The sequence below is a fragment of the Trichosurus vulpecula genome, chromosome 1 (assembly GCF_011100635.1).
Source record: "Trichosurus vulpecula isolate mTriVul1 chromosome 1, mTriVul1.pri, whole genome shotgun sequence".
Classification (NCBI taxonomy): domain Eukaryota; kingdom Metazoa; phylum Chordata; class Mammalia; order Diprotodontia; family Phalangeridae; genus Trichosurus; species Trichosurus vulpecula.
This window is the reverse complement of record NC_050573.1, coordinates 55,451,626-55,473,292: the sequence shown is the minus strand read 5'-3', so window position 1 is coordinate 55,473,292 and position 21,667 is coordinate 55,451,626. Positions and strand designations below refer to the sequence as shown.

General features: G+C 49.8%; 1 protein-coding gene across 1 annotated transcript; it reads left to right on the top strand.

Annotated features, from left to right (window-relative positions):
- The first annotated feature begins 14,021 nt into the window (after positions 1-14,021).
- On the top strand, positions 14,022-16,293 carry JUND (JunD proto-oncogene, AP-1 transcription factor subunit). Its single transcript, XM_036742361.1, has one exon. It carries the CDS (start codon positions 14,068-14,070, stop codon positions 15,256-15,258), a length of 1,191 nt encoding a protein of 396 aa, XP_036598256.1. The 5' UTR covers positions 14,022-14,067; the 3' UTR covers positions 15,259-16,293.
- The last annotated feature ends 5,374 nt before the right edge of the window (positions 16,294-21,667 follow it).

Sequence of the window (21,667 nt, the reverse complement as noted above, 5' to 3'; positions counted from 1 at the left end):
CCAGGTTAGGCTTTTGACCCTGGTGGCTCAGAACTCTCATACTCAAGAGATCCACAGTTCTCAGCCTCCCCAGCAGCAAAGACTACAGGAGTAGGTCCCAAATCCACACAGTCCATGTTAGTTTTTCTGATAGTGGCTCCTATTGCCTATACATTCAGTCCACTTAGATCCCCAGATCGTTTTCAGATGAATGGCTATCTAGTCATGCCTCTCTGATCTTTTTTGAAAATGTCTTTATTCTTACAACATTTATTATCTTTCCTTTCCATTGCCCCCCCCACCATATGAGCAATTTTAAAAGAAAAAGAAAACTCTCAAAACAAATGTGCATATTGGCCACATCCAAAATATATGCTTCATTCTGCCTTTAGGTCCCTCCTCAATCTGGAGGAGGTGGGCGGGGTGTTTCACCTTTAGCCTTCTGGCCTCTTGGTTTATCACTTCATTGATCTGAGTTCTCAAATCCTTCAGTTATTTTTCCCTATAAGGTTGTTGTCTTTGTTCAGACCATCCTCCTAGCTCTCCCTTCACCCTGCATCCGTTCATAGTTGTCCTCCTCCAGCTTCCTCTGCTCCAAAACATTTTGTCATTTCCGATGGAGCAATCATATTCCATTATATTTATATACCACAGTTTGTTTAGTCATTCCCTTATAGGTGGGTACCTCTTCAGTTTCCAGAGTTTTTTGGCTACTATGCAAAAAGCTGCTATGTATACTTTTGTACATGAATCTTTTTGTTCTTTATTTGATCTCTTTGGGGTGTAGACCTAGGAGTGCTATCACGGGGTCAAAGGGTATGCAGTTTGGTGACTTTTGGGGCCTGGTTCCAACTATCAGGCCTTCCTTAGTGTATGCTTATGAACTGACTTTGGAAAAAACTTAAGTCAAAGATTTTGCATTTGTCTCTATTAAAATTCTCGAGCCCATCGAATCTTGATTCTGACATACTATCTGTAAGTTATCCCTTCTGGCTTTGTATGACCCATACATTTTTAATAATAATAATAACTGGCACTTATATAGCATTTTAAATGTTTGGTTTTTTTTTTCGAGGGGGGAAAGCAGGGCAATTGGGCTTAAGTGACTTGCCCAAGGTCACACATCTAGTAAGTGTGTCAAGTGGCTGAGGCTGGATTTAAACTCAGGTCCTCCTGACTTTGAGGCCTGTGCTCTACTCACTGCACCACCTAGCTGCCCACTTATATAGCATTTTAAGGTTTACAAAGTACTTTACAAAGACTATCTCATTTTTTCCTCACAATAACCCTTTGAGGTAGGTGCTAACATTATTTCCATTTCACAGATAAGGAAACTAGACAGATGGAGGGTAAGTGGCTTGTCACACAGCTACTAAGTGTCTGAGGCAGAATTTGTATTCAAGTCTTCCTGAGTCCAGTAGTTACTGTGCTACTAACCTGCCTCTTATAGATATTTACATAATTCAAGACCCTCCTAGGAGGGCTCTCCAAGCCTCTCATTTTAGAGATGAAGATTGGTTCAAGGTCAGAGTTAGTGAGGGCTGTACCTGGATTTGAACCCAGATCCTCTAACTCCAAATCCAGGGCTTGTGTCATTGTTCTTCTCCTCATCTATTTCCTCCTTCTGTCCTGGTGGTCTGTGATGTATTCTGATGACAATGTTGCTTCTCTTTCTGACTCCAGTTATCTTCACCCAAATCCTCTCTACCATGCTTATTCCTTCCAGTTCCTAGATTTTCTCTAAAGTGAGAAGTATCCTAATTTCCTGTTTCCTAATATATGATACTCTTCTACCTACCACTGTTCACATTTCTGGATCTCATCCCACCAAGTCTCAGTGATTCCAAGCAAGGCAACTCCATATTTTGTGCATTTATAGAGAGGCAACTGAAGCCAAGGGTTTTCTCATAGTTTCCTTTCCTAATTTTTGAATTCTCTGAATTTCCAAGTGGTTATACTGCCATTCTTCTCCCTATAAAGTAGTTATGATATATGAGAACTAGTGTGATATAAATTTATATACACATATGCATACATAAACATGTATGTATATATGCACACACAAATATAGCTAGTGTAATCCATATATAGTATATATGTATACGTATACATATATACACACATATTTATAGCTACAGATATATCCATCTATCTTTCCATTTATCTATCATCTATCTATCCATTTATCCATCCATCCATCCATCCATCCATCTATCTATCTCATCTATCTATCTGTCTATGCAGCTCGGTGGCACAGTATACAGAGTGCTGGGCCTGAAGAAGACTCATCTTTGTTGAGTTCAAATCTGGCCTCAGACTCTTACTAGCTGTGTGACCCTGGGCAAGTTACTTGACCTTGTTTGCCTCAGTTTCCTCATCTATAAAATGAGCTAGAGAAGGAAATGGCAAACCGTGCCAATACTTTTGCCAAATGGGGTCACAAAGAGTTGGACACAACTGAACATCAACTATATATATATACGTATGTATGTATGTATGTGTATATATATATATATATATGTATATATATATATATAGACACATAGGCTATGCCTATATTCTCCTTTCGTTTTAATTTAAAACCTTTTTGATTATATTTTTAAAACTCTGGGCAAATATGTTGTTACTAGCTCTAGGATAGTAAACACCCCATGTCTAGCCAGGAGCCTATTATTACTATATTTTTAATGATGGTTCAGAAATCCCTAATCCTTTTTTAGGCATTATCTTTTAAACCAGTTGATCACTATCCAAATCTGACTTTTTCTGCTGAAATGCTTGTAAGTAATCATGTGTAAAACACCAGCAGTATCCCAAAGGACATCATTCCTGCTGGCACTATGCTTTGTGCCCTTACAATGACCAGAAGTGAGTAACAGTTATCCAATGAATAACTATTGTAGTAGTGGTGGTAGTATTAGTAGCAATAGGCGACATTTATACAGTGCCTACTATGTCTCAGGCACTGTGCTAAGCCTTTTAGAAATATTAGCTCATTTGATCATCACAACAATTCTTGGAGGTAGGTGCTATTATCCCCATCTTACAGATGAGAAAACTGAGGCAGACAGAGATTAAGTTCCTTACCCAGGATCACACAGCTAGTAAATGTGTGAGGCTGGATTTGAACTCACGACTTCCTTACTCCAAGTCCAACACTCTATCAAATGCCCCACCTGGCTGCTAAGCAGGTAGCTTGAGCTGAGATTTAAACTCCATTTTGGGAAATTCCAAATCCATTGTTTTTTGTCTATACCATGTTGCCTTCTCTTTACCTTGTTTTAAAAAAAAAAAAGGGCATGTTTCATATCATTGTCACTTCCCAATGACTCCTCCTTGCCATCCCTTCCATCATGAAAGAAACTTCCTTTGTATCAGATAAGTACAGCTAAGTAAAGCAAGCCAGCACATTTGGCTGTGTTTAAACAACATGGGCTTCATTTTATAGCCATGGTCTACCATCTATCAACTGAGAAGACAGAGGCCCTCTTCACCTTCAGGTGTTATCCTTCTGGGACCCTAGGGGGTCTCAACTGGTCACTCTATTGATCCAAAATCTGCTGTTTTCCAGTAATGTTTTCCTTGCATGATTGTGGCCATTACATAACTTGATTGCCTATTTTTTGCTTAATACCCTTTGCATCAGTTCAGACTAATCCTCTAAAGTTTCTCTGAAATTCCTCACCTTCATCATTTCTTATAGCATGACAATACCTCATTATTTTCCCATATCTCTATTTGTTTGGCCATCCTCCCATCAAAGGGTCCTCTCTTTGTTTCCTGTTCTCTTCTATTACAAAAAAATGCAATAATAAAATGCTTCTGTAGCTATGCAAGTTTCCCCATTGTCATTGGTTGCTTTGGAGTATGTGCTCAAGAGAAGGATCAGTGAGTCAATCCAAATGGAGGTACCCATCCTCAGTGCATGTCAGTCACTATTGAGAGCATGCTTCAGGAGCTTATACTTTTTCATGCCTCCCAGGAATCTTGCCATCCCCCTTTCGGTCTCTCCTTCTTTGGAAACTTCTCGGTTCTTTGGAAACTGTAGTGTTCCATAATTATCATCATGCCATGTTGTGAGGGGAACCTAAGTGTGAAAAAGAGGCTAAGAAACATAAGGCATAATTAGGATTATCACTGCGATTATTAGCAGGCAGAAAGATGTGATAGAAAGAGTAGGATTTAGAGCCAGAATTTTAGCAGCTAGATAACATAATGGATAGAGAACTGGACTTGGAATTAGGAAGATCTGAGTTCAAATTTGTCCTCATATGCTTTCTAGGTGTGTGACCTTGGACAAGTCACTTAACTTCTCTGTGCTTCAGTTTCCTCATTTGTAAAATAAGCTGGAAAAGGAAATGGCAAACCACTCTAGTATCATATTCAACATGTACTTATTCATAATACTTAATAATTTAATAAATTCTTATTCAATAAATACTTATCAAGTGTTTACCTAGTGCAGATCAGTTGCAAGAGAGAGAGATATTTAGAGGCATCCCTGCTTTTATGGAGCTAACAGTCTACTTGAGGGAAAGGCACAAACACAGACAACTGTAATATACAATGTTATGACACACAAAAACAAGTGTGTTAGAAGGTTTTGTAGCAAGTCCTGTGGGAAGTCTGTGGGTATTCAAGCCCTTGGCTTATGGTCTAAGCCTGGATTGGAGTCTTGTCTCTGCTGTAACTTCTTCCTCTCTGAGCCTCAGTTTCTTCATCTGTATGGCTGACCTCATAAAGTCTTTGTGGGGAAGGCTCTGTAAATGTTATAGTGCTATAGAAATGGGAGCTATTATTATATTCTTTTAGCATTTCATTTATTTATTTTTATATTAATTTTGAGCTCCAAATTCCCTCCCTTCCTCCAGCCTCACCTCCACTCATTGAGAAGCCGTTATTTTTACTAGAATCACCAGGCACAGTAGCCCTACCCCCTTTCCCTTTCCCTCTCCCTTCTCCACCTCCCCCCAAGAGAACAACCTTAGGAAGAGGAAAGAGGGAAGAGGGGGCCCTCGAATATTTGGGGGGTTAGCCAGGAACGCGTGACCCTGTCTCACCCCCTGCATATCCTGCTTCCAGGATCTGGCCTTGTAAAAATAGAGCAGGACATGAGCTGATGAGGCATTCCTGCCTCCCCACTGAGAAGAGGGGGAAGCAGATGGCCTGAGCTGAGCCTGGGATCAGGTTGCACACTTACCCGGACTGAATGAGAAGGTTGATTTCACCGAGGTCGCTGCTCCATGGACAGGTCTGGAGGAAGTGTGGGGGCTCCTGAAAGTCCCCTAATATGCACGCAGCTCCCTTCTGCGCTCCTTATACTTTGCAATAGGTATTCTGACTGGATCAGTGGAAGCAAGAAAGACACATTCCCACCAAACCTGAGGAATGCTCTGGGCAAAAACTCTGCCCAGGCCAGCAATTACTGGGACCTAGAGGGAGATAGAATGCCTTAGAGTGTCAGAGCTGAGAGGGCCCTTAGAACCCAGAAGGTCATCCTGGGAGGGCCCTTAGGACACAGGATGTCAGAGCTGGGAGGGCCCTTAGAACACAGAATGTCAGAGCTGGGAGGGCCTTTGGAACACAGGATGTCAGAGCTGGGAGAGCCCTTAGGAGACAGAATGTCAGAGCTGAAAGGGCCCTTAGACATAAAATGTCAGAGCTTGGGGGACCTTAGAATATAGAATGTCAGGGCTGTGAGGGCCCTTGGAACAGAATGTCTGAGGTAAGAGGGCTCTTAGAACACAGAATATCAGAGCTGGGAGGGCCCTTAGAACAGAATATCAGAGCTGGGAGGGGCCTTAGATCATAGAATGTCAGAGCTGGGAGGGCCCTTGGAACACAGAATGTCAGAGCTTGGGAGACATTACAATATAGAATGTCAGGGCTAAGAGTGTCCTTAGAACATAAGATGTTAGAGCTGGTAGGGTCTTTAGAACACAGAATATCAGAGCTGGGAAGGCCCTTAGGAGACAGAATGTCAGGGCTGGGAGGGCCCTTAGAACAGAGAATGTCAGAGCCAGGAAGGCCCATAGAACACAGAGTATCAGAGCTGGGAGGGCCCTTGGAACACAGAAGGTCAGGGCTGGGAGGGCCCTTGGAACACAGAAGGTCAGACCTGGGAGGGACTTTAGGACACAGAAGGTCTGGGACTGAGGGTGGGGGAGGCCTCAAGACACAGAATGCCAGAGCTTGGAGGGCCCTTAGGACACAAAATGGAAGAGTTGAGGGGGATCTTAGAGCATAGCAGGTCAGAAGTGAGAGAGCCTGGAGAACACAGAACACAAAACACAGACTCTTATGGCTGGAAATCAATTAGTCATTAAACAAATATTTGTTAAGGGCCTACTTTGTGACAGGTGCTGGGGATAAAAAGCCAAAAATTATACTAAGAAAAAAATTGAATTAAGGAGTATGAAACCTAGTACATTGAATGTCAAGTTCCAAGGGCCCTGAGAATGTAGACCAGAGAAGGTCAGAGGTGGACAGGCCAAAGGGATATAAAATATACAACGTCAGAGCTGCAAGAGACTGGAGAATATAGAACAGAATATCAGAGCTGTGACAGACTCCTGAACATTGGACATATACTATCAGAACTGGCAAACCTTCAGACCTAGGACCCCAGCGATAGATGATAGGTAGTGTGAGAACACAGTAGAATTTTTGGTCTGGAAGGCCAGATCTTAGAGGGGGAACCCCTTTTGGATCTGGGGGTAAGGGGGAGGGTGGAGTCTCCTGGTTGTTCAAAGGACTAGTTTTCCGTTTTCCCTGAGGGAAAGAATGTATCTTGGCTCAGTGTGGAGAATCAGGTGTATAAGGGAGAGACACAAAGAGCTCTGGGAACAAGCTTCTTTTCCTATCCCTGCCACCTCATGTGGGATGTTGGACAAGTCCCTCTTGGGGCTTGTTTTGCCGTCTGTAAATTAAAGGTGGGTTGGATGAGAAGATATCAATGATACAGTTATCTGTAAGACTCAGGGCTTTCACCGGGACAACCACAAAGCTGGGAATACACCCCACCCCTTGTGCTTATTTTCCATATACTTTGTACTATATTAATAGATGTTGCACATCCTCTTACAGAATATAAGCTCTTTGAGGGCAGGCATGGTTTCATTTTTGTCTTTGTTCGTCTAAAACTTAGCATAGTGCCTGTCACATAGTAGGACCTTAATAAACATTGATTTTTATTTCCTCCATTTTATATGTAGTACCCCCTTGGGGATGCATGATACAAGGGCCTGCCCCCCCCAGCCCCTCCCCTGAGAGAAGTCACGGATATCTTGATTCCCTCCTGGTGATTTTGTGATAACAACCCAGACAGTTAGGTGGCACAGTGGCTAGAACACTGGGTCTGGAATTAGGAAGACTTGAGCTCAAATCCAGTCTCAGACACTTAGGTGTGTAGGGCCTGAGCAAGTCATTTAACTTGTTTGCCCCATATTCCTCATCTGTGAGATGGGGGTGACAATACCTCCCCCTCAAAGTTGTTGTGAGGATCTAATGAAATCATATTCGTAAAAAGTGCTTAGCATAGTACCTGCACATAGTAGGCACTATATGAATTAATTAGCTAAGCTGGATATACTAAAACCTGCCCTGAAGGCTTTTCTTTCTCGGTGACTTTCATGTATAAGACCATCCTCCGGGTAGTCAGTGAAGGGGGTTGTAGGGATGTCATTGGAGCCTGGGAAAGAGGTGCCCTTTTCCTCTTCCCTTCCCTGCCTCCCCCAGCAATAGAACCGTATGAGCTCCTGGCCTCGCAGGCAAACCTGTGTCTGGGATGGTGCTGCCTTTTGTTCATATTTTTTGATACAGGGTCTTGTGAGATTGTGAATGGCAGCTGGTGCCTTCCCCACCACTCTCCCCTGCCTGGAGGAATAGCCAGGTACAAACAGTTATTGAATCACTTGTATCGACAACACTGGCAACAGCTGAAGCAATGGCGGACCTGCCAAGAGGACCAACCTCCCAATGACAAAGACAGAGGAAGGTCACTGAAAGAGCCCGTTCAATGGTGCCAGGGCTAGAGATGAACTGTAACACAGAGAATGAGCAGCTCCATTGCAAATGTCCCAATGAGGCTTGAATATTAACTTCTCAATTGACTGGAATTATTTCATATATATTTTTGCTTCCTTTTCTACACGTGGGAATAAAACTGCCTGTTCTATACCTGCTTCACATTTGTATTCTGGTACCTTTTTAAAATTTCCCACCTACCCCCCATCCCTGCTGGGGGAGGTCCCTTAGCCTAGAGCCCCAAAATGAATTTTCCCTCAGGGAAGTGGGGTACTTGGGGAGCCTAATTCTCCTATTGAAGAGATAGTGGTGCTGAAAATCCTTTTCTCCTTGGCAGAGTCCCCAGCAAGTTCAATTCAGGGTGAGGCATCAGTAATGGGGAAGGCTGCTCCCTTGCACTCTTTTCAGAGTGTGGCATCTCAGCTGATGGGTCAGTCAAGTGCTGGGTAGGGTCAAGCAGGCTGGGTCAGGGCTGGCTTCTCCTCGGACTCAGGTATTGGTTCTAGACAGTTTCCGCTACTGATGGTGGTGGCTGGGGGAACCCCTGATGGTTCTTCCTACCTTTTGGAGCTCACAAGGTCATACATAACCTGGCCTGACACATACATGACCATACATCACACAGCTTGTGGCTGACCCTCCTATCCCTGGCAACTCTCAGCAAAATCCTGAAGAAGACAGTATAAATCCTTTTGTATTTGGACTCAGTGGCCAGTCCTGATATTACATTCCTATATGCGAAAGAAATACCAGGTAATTTTTTGGGGGGAGCATTAGCCGCTGAAGGGATCAGGAAAGGTTCCATGCAGAAGATGTTTTCTGCACTGTGAAGGAAACGAAAGAAAGAGACAGAAATACGTCCCAAACAATGAGAACAGCCTTCCAATGGTACAGAGGGGGAGATGGAGCGGTGTGCGTTAGGAACATGGAGAAGGCTGCTGTCTGGGCATGAAGGTCATGAAGGGGAGTAATGCATAAGGTCCCTTCCAGCTGACAGTCTATGACTCTCCATCCCTTGTGTGTGGGGACAAGTGAAGGAGCAAGAAGGGGAAAGGCTGGAGAGAGGGGGCTGGGTATCTACACAAGAAACCTTAGTCTGGCTCTGGGCCCAGAACTCTCTGGGCTGGCCTGGGCCCAGGGCCAACAGCTCAGGGGAAGAGTTGATCTGCAGGTTAGTTCAGAACATAAACATCACTGGTCTGGGCAGGAACCAGCTTGTAGGATTCCCTGGCTTCGCGGCTGGTGAAATTCTTGTGAACTCAGGGCTGCCGTTGATGCTCCTTCTCCCCAGGCCCTCCATGTGTCCCTCCCCCGTGGGGAAAAGACACACAGACAGAACCCCAGCCAGACACACACATAAACCACCCAAACTACCAGACATCTACCCCCCACACAGCCATAGACTGAGGCAATGACACGGCCAATAACAACCACAATACTGATAATGACTGACACTCTCGGAGGATAGCACTCGTAGCCTTGGAACAGGAAGTCCAACCCTTCCCATTTTACAGACGAAGAGACTGAGGTGAAGGGCCTTGCTTAGGTCACACAGGATTTGAACCGGTTCTGACTCCAGATTTCACATGCTTTCCACAGTACCGATTTAAGGATTACAGAACATTTTCTCCATCATCTCATTTGATTCACACAATAACCCTGTTGAGTGGGTAGGCATTATAGGTATCATCATTGCTGTTTTGGCCAGGTAGGTGGCACAGTGGATAGAGAACTAGCCCTACAGTCCAGAGGAGCTGAGTTCAAATCTGACCTCAGATGCTTACTAGCTCTGTGACCCTGGGCAAGTCACTTAACCCTGTTTGTCTTGGTTTCCAAATCTGTAAGATGAGCTGGAGAAGGAAATGGCAAACCATGCCAGTATCTTTACCAAGAAAACCCCAAATGGGGTCACGGAGAGTCAGACACAAATGAATAACACATTATTGTCTTACAGATAAGGAGACCAAAGGCCTGAGAGCATGTGATTTATCAACAGTCACACAGCGAGTGTATAGGCAGGAGGCAGGATTTGATCTTAGGTCCTTTCTGATTCCAGTTCCTAATACTCCAAGCTGCAAGCCCCTGTCATTTTCTACCTGAGGGAATCTTAGGTAAGTCACCTGACCTCTGGGCCTTGGTTTCCTCAACTGTAAAATTGAGGGGGGTGGGCTTTATGACTTTTAAGGTCCCTTCTAACTCTAAAACCATAAGACAATCACCCAAGGCCATGCACATACAGACACCCACATGTATAGGTACACGCAAAAATGTATGGACGTAACCAGAGATAACAGCTATCCACACAGTGCACCCAGATACAAAAACTCACAGAGACAGGCACACAACCACAAACATGGCTAGAGCCAATACCTAACCATACCTCAAAACACCCACAGAGGCCCTCTGCTTCTACCAGTCCAGAGGGGGAAAACCACCCATTCTCCTGAGGTTCATTTCCAAACTAGTTAGACCTCCTTTCTAAATCAAGCCTCTAATTGTGAAGCCTTAACCCCTCCCTGTCTGGTCTGATCATTCAGGCCCCAGTTGGCAGGGGAGAAGGGGTGGGTGAAGGAAGAGGAAGAGGAAAGGGTGGGGTTTGGATTCCACTCCCTGGTCTAGCTCCCAGGGCTTCATGCTGCCCCTCTGGGACTTCGAAAAACCATCAGCCTCACAAGCACCAGTGATCAGCAGATTTAGAGCTGGGAGGGACCTGAGGCATCTAGTACAGCCTTCTCATTTCATACACGGGAAAACTGAGGCCAAGAGTGGGGGAAGAGCTGGCCTAAGGTCACATTGATGGTTAGTGTTTGAGATGGGAGGCAAACCCAGGTTTTCTGAACCCCAAACCTTGGCCACTTCTATCCTCATAATTCCTTTTTTTGCTGAAATTAACCTGGAAGCTTCAAGATCCTCCCTCAGGACCAAGGGCCTGCTTCAGAAATTGAGCTCTCCTCAGAGGCCTCCTAATGGTTCCTCAGAGAGGGAAGATGGAGCTGAGGGGGCATAAGGGAAAGGAAAATAGCAGTCAGACCCCAGCCCCACCGATCTGTCATCAGACTCCAGACCTCTGCCTCTTCCCCCTTAGCCCTCACCTCTACAAGACCCTACTTTGGCTTTCCAGTCCCTCCTCCCTCGTTCCCCAGCCCTACTCCCCCCACCCCCAAATCCTGGACCCTGAGCCTCATAACTGCAGACAACCAGGCTCCTAGACTTTCCCCTTACCCCTAGAATCTCTTACTCTCCAAATGTCAAATCCTGACCTCTCCATCCCATCCTGCTCTCTTCTGTCCTCAGCTCCCACTCCCCTGGACCATCTGTTTCTGCCCCCCCCCCTACCCCAGCCCCATTTATAGGGCCATAGGATTTGGTGCTGGAAGGGACCTAGCTAGTCTGCCCTTCTCAGTTTACAGATGAGGAAACTGAGACCCAGAAAGGCAAAATAACTTGCCCAAGGTTAGAGCTGGCTGAGTGTCTGAGCTGGGATTAAAACCCAGGTCTCCTGACTTCAAACTCACTGCTCTGACTACCAGCCCAAATTATTTCTCCTTTTGCTGTCCAGGGGCTCCTATCTTGTCTGGTTTCACCCATCTATACGCTTCCCTCCTACATAAGGCCCTCTACCCCCTCAATGCTCCTCCTCCACTCATAAATCTGCCTATGGGTGTGACTGTATATGTGGATTTGATTCGGTCTGAGTGAGTGTGTGGGTGACAGTGTGGACGTGGGAGTGTGTGTTTAGAGTGGCGCTTTTGAAACTGTAGAGGAAAGAGCTTTTCAAGTTCCCCAAGAGTATTTGATTTCTGCTCTTTAAGTTAACACTTTAGAGTCCAAAGGGCTCCCCACCTCCACTTCCCCCTTGAAGCCTCCCTCACCTCCCCCAGAGCAGGGAAATTTCCAGACCTTTCTCCACCACCAGAGGGTGGGGAGGCCTGGCAGACTGAAGCCCCATGCAGTGGGGGGAGAGAAGGACACCAGCTCCCCACCCCCTTGAGTTCACAGTGTCCCAGCCTGGTGCCAGCTGCCAGGATCCAGATGGGCTTGGCCCTCAGGGCTGGGGCTGGGGCCAAGACAGCGGGTGGAGTGGGGGCTGAGGCCCTATGGAGCCAGGAGAGGCAGCCAGCAGCCCCTCTATGGAGACATCTCTGCCGGTACCCCCTTTCCCAGCCCCACCTCTTATTGATATCAGCCAACCTCTCTGCCCCAGGGCCCCTAACAGGGGGACCTGACTTACCCAGAGCAACCAGCTCTTTGGTGCTGTGGCAGTGGGGGACTGGGCAGTGTCTGCTTTCCATGACAGGCCCTGGGCTCCACCTGGCTAGCCCGAGGGCCCCTCTTAGCTCCCACTGAGCATGGCTTTCTCCGTACCTCCCACAGGGCTAGTTTCTATGGTTTCAGTTCCCCTGCCTAGTATAAGCTACGGGGAGGAGGCCCCCCTGGGCCAAGGGTTAAAGCCACTCTCCCAGTGCCCCAACCACCACCCTCCGTTTTCCCTCCGGGTGGGGGTGGCTCCTCTCACCTCCCACTGGCTGCAACCATAATAATGATGATAATAATACTAACAGCATAATAATAACCAGCTGCCACGATGTTGACTGCTTTCATGCTGTCAGCCCAGAGAGTTAGGGGCAGTCCTAACAGCTCCCCATCACTGGGCTCTGAGGAGGTTCTCCCCCCCCCCCATCTCCGCAAAAGAATAACTCGGTGGAAGGGGTGCCTGTCCAGATATGCCAGAGATTCTTAACTTTTTTTTGTCATGAGCCCCTTTGATAGTTCGTCTGTTCCGTGAACCCCTTCTCAGAATGTTTGTCGCCCATTTTCTTAATGGAAAGTAATGCCAAATTTCAGAGATTAATGAAAATAAAAATCTAATTCTTTCGCAGTCCAGGGACCCTTTTAGGGTCTGGACCCCAGGTTAAGAACCTCTGAGCTAAGGCACTGAGGGTACCACTTCACAGTCTCCTGCCCCAGAGATGATGGGGAGGGGGGTAATGCTCCGGGTGCTAGGGCCAACAAGGGGCTCAGCCTTGGGGAAGGCTGGATGGGAGCTCAGAAGGTGTGTATGTTATGTGTGCGTGTGGAGAGGGGGGGCCCAGACGTGGCTGGCCCAGGATAGACTTGAGAGCTGCCAGGGGACATCACGCCACTGCGGGTGGGGTGCCCCAAGGGTGACGTTCTGTGGGTGGTGGTGGGGGCGGTCCCAGAGCCAGCCCGAGGAGGGGCTCTGGGGTCCGGCTCCGAGCAACTCCCTTTGTGCCTATAAATAGGGCCTGACGTGCTCTGGGGCCGAGGCCAGCGCCGCTCCAGAAAATACCACGTGACCGTACCCCCTTCTTTTCCTCCCTCCCTCCCCGGGGGGCCCCGCCCCCATGACATCAACCCACAAGGCCGCGCGCTGTTGTGCAGTTTACAGAGCGTCTCCGGGACAACCGGAGCTGGGGGGGAGGATGGGGAGGGTGGGTCGGAGAGGTTGGAGAGGGAGGCCGCGGGCGGGGTGGGGGGGGGGGGTGACCAGCAGTCCTGCCCCCTATGTAAATGAGGGAGGGCCTGGGGGAGACGTCATCTGCATCCAATGGGGAGCGGGCGAAGTGAGCTCATCGTAGCTGGCCGAGGGTATAAGATGCTGGAGCTGGGGGCTGCGCGGGCAACCGCCTCCCGAACTCAGGCACCCGAGAAGGTGCGGGGTAGGCGTAGGCGGGGACAGAGATAAAGATAAGGCCCACGCGCGCGCGCACGCGCGCGTACCATGGGGAGGGTCGTCCGCAGCTACCCCCACCGAGCAGCCAGTCCAATTTCGGGGAGGGGTTGCTGCGACTAGAGCGCAGCCGCTTCGAGGGAGCGTGTCCCGGGGGTGGGGGAGCTGTTGGAGCGATTCCGCACCCAGACCCCCTCCCCCTCGGGGGGAAGCAGCTGCCTGTCCCCCTCCCCCGCCCTCTCCCTCCTCCCTCCTCGCTTCCTCCGCCCCCGTCCCTCCCCCCCGGGGCCGCTCCTCCTCCCCTCCCGGCCCGCCCCTTCCCCCCCTCCTCTCCCTCCTCCCCGGGGCCGCTGCGGGGGAGGAGGTGGAGAATGGAAACACCCTTCTACCATGATGATGTGTTAAGCAGCTTGAGCGGCAGCAGCAGCACCAGCACTAGCGGCGGCGGCGGCGGCGGCGGCGGCGGCGGCTTCGCCTCCTCCGGCCGCCTCTTCCCCCCGGCCGCGTCTCCCTTTGCCGGCGGCGGCAGCATGATGAAGAAGGACGGCCTCACCCTGAACCTCAGCGATCAGGTGGTGGCCACCCTGAAGGCCGCCCCGCCGCCGCCGCCCCACGGCGCCCACCACCTGCGCGGGGACGGCGGCGGCGGCAGCGGCGGAGCGGGCGGCGGAGCGAGCGGCGGGGCCGGAGCCTCGGCTGCCACGGAGGGGCTGCTCACGTCGCCGGACCTGGGCCTGCTCAAGCTGGCGTCCCCGGAGCTGGAGCGCCTGATCATCCAGTCCAACGGGCTGGTGACCACGACCCCCACCACCACCCAGTTCCTGTACCCCAAGGTGGCGGCCAGCGAGGAGCAGGAGTTCGCCGAGGGCTTCGTCAAGGCCCTGGAGGACCTGCACAAACAGAACCAGCTGAGCGGCGCTGGCGGTGGCGGCGGCGGGGGCGGCGCGGGGCCGGCCGGGGCCGGAGGGCCGACGGGGGCAGCGGGCGGCTGTGCGCCCACGCCAGGCGGGGCGGGCGTGGAGCTGAGCTCGGGGCCCGCGGCCGCCGCGTCCCTGGCGCAGCCCGAACCGCCAGTCTACGCCAACCTGAGTAGCTACACGGGCTCGGCGAGCGCGCTGGGCGGCACCACGGTCAACTACAGCACGGAGACGGTGCCTTACCCGCCACCCCCTGCCGGCCTGGGACCCGGGCCCGGCCCCGGCCCTCCTCAGCCGCACCCCCGGCTGCAGGCGCTCAAGGACGAGCCGCAAATCGTGCCCGATGTGCCCAGCTTCGGCGAGAGCCCGCCGCTGTCACCCATCGACATGGACACCCAGGAGCGCATCAAGGCGGAGCGCAAGCGGCTGCGGAACCGCATCGCAGCCTCCAAGTGCCGCAAACGGAAGCTGGAGCGGATCTCGCGGCTCGAGGAGAAGGTGAAGAGCCTCAAGAGCCAGAACACGGAGCTGGCGTCCACGGCCAACCTTCTCCGTGAACAGGTGGCGCAGCTCAAGCAGAAGGTGCTCAGTCACGTCAACAGCGGCTGCCAGCTCCTGCCCCAGCACCAGGTGCCCGCGTACTGAGGGGGGCCGAGAGCCTAAGCTTCCCCGAGGCCCAGGGTCCCGTCCTGGGGTCCCGGGGCCACTCATTGACTGACGGAGTTCGAGAGCCCGGCTCGGGACTGCTTCTCCCTCAGGGCGCATGCTCGGCTGCTTCTCTTTCCCCCTAACCCTCGGGGGCCGAGACCCAGGCTCTCGGACAGAGCTCAGGTGTCTCCCTCGGGACTGCTCCTTAGGGTGCATGCCTGGCCCGGCCGATCTCCCCCTTTTTTGACCATCCTCTCACCTCCTGGGGCCAGAACCCTTCGACTGACCCCGGGCGCCTGGCTCGGGGTAAGAACTAATCCTTAGGGCTCACGCCTTACTGGAGGCCCCACTCTTCTAGCAGCCCGCGAGCACACAGTCCCGGGCCCCGGCTGCTCCGACCACCAGCGCTTCAGGGTCTCTACTTGCCCGATCCAGAGTGGCCTGCGGGCGAACTGCAGTGGACTCGGGCCGGCGCCACTGGACCTTGCAAGGAAACGGGATGGGGGGGGGCAAACTTAGGGAGCCTGGAGTTAGGGTTGGGGGCTCTAGCTGAGAGAGGCCGTGGCGAGCACCAGGGCGAGACAAGCTCCCAGCCCGGGAGGCCTGAGCGCTGAAGACCGACCCCCCTGTCCCCGGGCTCTAGCTGCTGGGGGGCTCCCCTCCCCCTGTTTACAAGCCCTGTGAGTTGCTTGGGCCGCTATCGTCTAGTCCGTCCGTCCGTCCCTTTTTCTACGCCCCCTCTCCTTCACCCCTATCGTGTGTCCGGTTTGCACAAACCTGAGTCTCCTGCCCCCTTTGTACAAAGTGTAAATGTGACACTTACAGAATTTCAAGCTATTTTTTTTTTTGTTTGAAGTGTTCGAATTGCCCTATTTATGTTTATACTGGGAACAACGTGGTGGGTGGTTTTTTTTTTTTTAAGAAAAAACCTCCACCCCCATCCATCCCCCTCCCCCCTTTTGCTATTACTCCACATTCCAGTATGTAATACTGTACTCTGACCTTCTGTTCAGTAAAGTATTGTTACCACGAGCTCAGGCTCCGCCTGCTTCTTCTCTTGGGGGAGGGGCCTGAAGCCCCTCCCCACCGTCTCCCCTCCCCTCTGGTCCTGGGGCCGCAGCCCCTGCGGTTCTCCCTTCCCTCCTCGGGCCCAGGGACTCGGAGAGGTCAGGCTGGTGCTGGACCAACTCTAATTCTCTCCGGCAAGTCGGAGCCCTGGGATTCTTGGAGCTCAGGATTTGTTCAGAGGGCCGCGGGAGGGAGAGCCGTGCTGGAGCTGGGACATCTGGCTGCAGGCAGGGCGGGGAAAGTACACCCCACTGACGTAAAGCGCTGGGGGCTGAGGCTCTTAGTAGACCACCCCTACCTCCTGCCCCTATGGTGGGGGGTGGGATGGGGAACAGAGGCCCAGGCATGCCGGCCGGCCTGCGGGGCCCCTAGCAGGCAGCTTCCTGATTGGCAGAGCCCTGCACGCAATTATAGAACCCGGAAACTTGGGGCCAGGGCACCCAGCCCTCCTGGAGTGTGGGTTTCCTGGGGGGGCCCTGTAACTCAGGGTTGGGGGTGGGCTGCAGAGTCGGGTTTCTTCCTTGCTCAAAGGCTGTAGACTCGTGTTCCTGAGCAGAGTCTTAGAAAGGAAGCGAAATTCCACCAACGCATAGCTATGGTGCCTGTTACTTGACCATCAAATTGTGCTTTGCTGTCGCCTAGTAGAGAGCATCTTCAACCCCTGCTCCCCCCCCCCCCCCCCCCCCCCCCCCCCCCCCCGTCCCTCAGCTAGCTGCTCCAAGATGATTAAAGTTTACATGTGTATCTCACTTGGGCTTCAAGTGAGAGGACCTGACAGTCTTGGAAAAGAGCAAAGGATTTAGACCTGGACCTTAGAGATAATCTAGTTAAGGCCTCTCATTTATGAATGGGGAAACTGAGGACCAGAGAAAGGGATCTGCCCAAGGTCACAGCATTGAGACTTAGCCTAACAACTCATTGAAGAAAATATGGGGAAGGTTTCCTTCACACTAACCCTATAAGTTAGGAAGTATAGATGATCCTTTAGGGGATTCTCCAGTCTCCAGACTGGATCCATCCACACTTCATTCTGCACATTAGCTCTCCAAAGAAAAAATTTCTCTGGGTTTTAGAGATGTCCTTTTAAGCTGGTTGATCTTCTGTGAACACCAGTGCTATCAAGTGTTACCTCCCATGGTTGTTGTGAGGTTGTTGTTTCACAGAACACAATGCTTGGCACATAGTAGGCACTATAAAAGTGCCGTATATCCAACAAATATATGGCATGTTATGTGTATATCTGTGCACACACATAAAGAATATACGGAATATTTACAAAGTGAATACAAGGTAACTTTGGAGACAGCACTCAAAGCTGGGAGAAAGACTTTGTGGAGAAGATGGTACTTAAAAAAAAATCAGAGCTCCCAAGAGGCAGAAGGGAAAGGAAAAACCATTTACAGCTTGGGAGGGCCATCAGGACAAAGGTGTTCAAGGCACACTTACGACGTGCATCTGTCATGAGAGATGGATAGACAGTGGAAAGATTAGCCTCATCTTATTAGGAAAATGTTTCAGAGAGGCTGAGTGGACCTGCCTAGGGTCACACAGCTACTAAGTGTGGGAGCCAGGAATAGAAGTCAGGATGGCTAACTTTCTAGTCTTCACTGACGCTGTCCAGGGGCCCAGATCCCTAGGGAGTGACTGGCTTGGTTAATGCTAAATCTAACTCCCTAAAAGTATTAAGTGTTCATTCAGTAATACTCATGAGTTTATTCAGCAAACACTGAATGCTTTACATCTATTATGTGCTGCAACACACTGAAGACTCTTTAAAAATGGGTACTACCTAGCCCCATCCAGATTTACCTTACCGTCTAGAATGACAATAACACTGGCTAACATTGACATAGCTTTTTAAGATCTGCAATATTCTTGATATTGCCTCATTTCATCAGCCCAACCCTGTGAAGTTGCTATTATTAATCCCAATTTTCTGATGAAGAAATGGAAGATGAGAGAGGTTAAGTGAATTGTCCAGTATCGTATAATAAATGTCAGAGGCAGGCTTGGAATTAAGGTGTTCCTGACTCTGAGTCCAGAACTCTCTCCAGTATGCCATTTCAATCAGTCAGCAAGCATACATCAAGTTCCTACTATGTGCCAGGCTCTGGTGATACAACGACAGAAATGAGCTTGAGTATAGAACCTAGTCGCACTATCACAAAAATGCCCCATTTGGAAGGATTATGCCTTGGGTTACATAGCTAGGAGCTGGGAGGGTTTCATAGTAGTGGGGCCAAGACTTGAACTCAGTTCTGCTGACTCTTATTCCTGTATCTTTTCTACTACACAAGACTGTCTCTCTAGTCCGATTAGTCCATTCTATTGGGAAGAGATTGAGGTGGGCAGATGCCAGCTGGAGGATTGAAGCTGTCCTAGGGGTCACTGAAAACAGACTGTGGGAAGGAAACATGGTACTGGATAGAAAACTGGGAGTTGAGGCCAGAAAGAATAGTCAGTCTATTCTGACCCTAGAAATTTACTATCTGTATGAGCCTGGGTAAGTTACTTAAGCCTGCCTCAACTTCCTCATCTGCAAAACGGACCTAATAATAGCATCGACCTCATAGGGTTGTTGTGAGGGTCCAATGAGAAAATGCATGGGAAATGCTTTGTAAACCTTGAATGACTCTGAATGTGAAAAGAATTCAAGCTATGATTCTTTCTTCATTATCATCCTTGATCAAGTGATTTAAAGGTTATAGGAAAGGCTCCCCTTTTCCTCACACCCAAGTCCCTTCTCCACCGGCTAAGCCCTGCAATGTCATCTGGGGCTTTTCCAGTGATGGGGCTTGGGGTGGGGGGAAGAGAGGGAGGAAGTGCATGCGAGGCCACTTTTCAGTTTAATCTGCATCATTCACATTTTCTCCCTCACTTTCTTATGTCTAGACAATCAACAAAAAAACCCGAATCAAACCTTGATTTATATATAGTGCGTTCTCATTTTGGATGTATAAATGCTAACACTAAAAATGTAACAATGGATTCAGCTGGTTCAAGCTGGCTCCAAACACATCCCTGTCTTTTCCCACATTCAGATCAGGCTAGAGATTTCATCCCAAGATGTCAGTTACCAAAAAAAAAAAAAAGTCAGTTACTGGTAAAACAGCAGCGTCTAGTGTAGCCGAGGCCGCTAGGTGTGGTGATGGAGAAGATGTGCGTTTCAGTCCCATGACGGACATTGAGTAACTGTGACACTGGGCAAATCATTTAACTCTCTCAGCCTTTTTCCTCACCTGTAAAATGAGAGAGTTGGACCCCATCTCTAAGGTTCCTTCCTGCTATAAACCTATGATCCTGCAAAGATTCAGTAGAGTTTGCAAAGCACTCAGTGGTTTATGGGGTGTTGTTTACCAGAAGGGACCTTAGAGATTCAACTTATTCATTTAAGAGCAGACAAAATTCAAGCCCAGATAGAGAGAGTCATTTGCCCAAGGTTGTACAGGGAATCAATGGCAGAGTCACAGCAGAACCTTGGGCTCCAGCCAGGAGATGATGTCCCACGGGCATTGCCTGACCCTGAGCTGATAGTACAAATCCAGTCCCCACTCTGTCTCCGTGACTGTCCCCATCATGGGGGTGATGATGCTGGAGGCGGTGGCCAAACTGCTTGCTGGTGGTCCTAGGCAGGAATGCACCCATCATTGGAAGGGGCGACAGGAGCAGAAGTATCTCCAGGGTGAGAGGGGGGCTGTTGGCTAGAAGGTGGCAAAGGTCTGATGAATCAGGAACAGAGCTGAGAGAAAAAGCACTCCACACAACATTGTGAGATAAATAGTTTAAGGATTATTATCCCAATTTTGCAGGTCAGGAAACTGAGGCTCAGAGGTGAAGTGACCTGCCCATCTCACAGGTGACTTCCACCTCCTTCAAGTTAGCACCAGCTCATGAATTAACATTGGAGCTCCCCCTATCGGCAGAGAGGAGGCATGAGAAGGCGTAGAAAAGAGACCTGACTTAGGAAGTAAGGGAGAAAGGAAATCTCAGCAGCTCTAGAGTTCTTAGGGTAGACCTTAAGACCATCCCAGGGGTGGGGAACCTTTGACCTTGAGACCACATGTGGCCCTCTAGGTCCTCAAAGTGCGGCCCAAACTTCACAGAATAAATCCCCAAAAGGATTTGATCCTGACATAGTCCAACCTCCCTCATTTTACATGTAGGGAGACTGAGGCCTAGGGAGCAGAAGGGACTTGCCCAGGAAAACAGGCAAATGAGTAGCAGAGCCTGCATCTGAACTCAAGTCGTCTCCAAATACTAAACTGTGTGATGTGGGCTCTGTCTTTTCCTATCCTGGCTTCAGTTTTCCCATCTGTAAAGTGAAGTGGTGGGACCAAATCTTCTCCAAGTTCCATTGCACCTTTAGCCTGTGATTCTCTGGTTTCTGAGTTGGCTCTGGCAGTGCCCTTGCCCCACCTGAAGTAGAAAAGACTAAAGCCCTAGGCAGTACTGACAAGCACGCAGGTCCTCCCCTGCTCTAGTCACAGTGGGAATTGGCATGACGTTACCTCTCACTTGTCCAAAGCCACAAGGAAAACTGGAAGATGGGGGGAGGGAGGTGTGGAGAGCAGCTTCTGTGCCAGGACCAGTGTAATCGGTGCTCGGGGCCAGGGAAGTGACTCAGAGCTGGACCTCTGCCATCTCCACCCAACCCCAGCTCCCACTGGTCCCTGGGCTCAACCTTGGTGTGGTGGGGAGACAGAAGAGGCCTAGGGAGGCCCAAGCAGAGAGGGCTCCAATTCTCCACCCTTGCAGATGGCTGAACTCACAGGGAACTGGCTCTGCGGAGCCCAGCCCAGCTCAGCCCAGCCCTAAGGTCTCTGACATACACTGGTTGTATAACCAGGAACAAGTTCACAAAAGCAAAGAATTTCGGAGCTAGAGGGAAACTCAGACCCTTTCTTGAACAAGAATCCCCTGAATCACAACTGAACAAGCATTCTGCAAGGTCATCCAACATTTGCTTGAAGACTTCTAGGGAGTAGAGCTCATTATCTCCCAAGGTAGTCTGATTTCCTTTTGGACAAGGCAGTTTTTCCTGACAGCAAGCCTAAATCTAGCTCTCAGTAACTTCCACCAAGTGATGCTGGTTCTGGCCTCTGGGGCCATGCAGAACAAGACTAATCCCTCATCAGGTGGAAGCTAGTGATCAGGCCTCCCCTAAGACTTCTCTTCTGAAGCCTAAACAGTCCCTTTAACCAGTCATTCAGCATCCCTGACCCTCAGTTTTGTATCTCGCAGGGAGGGCTGCTCTAAGGGAAGCTCTTTCTATACCTTAAAGCATTGTAGAGATGAGTAATGATAAGCTGTGTGATACTCTGCAAGCCATTTCACCTAT

Coding starts and splice junctions, on each gene's coding strand:
- JUND (XM_036742361.1), top strand. CDS start 14,068: ATGGAAACACCCTTCTACCATGATGATGTGTTAAGCAGCTTGAGCGGC.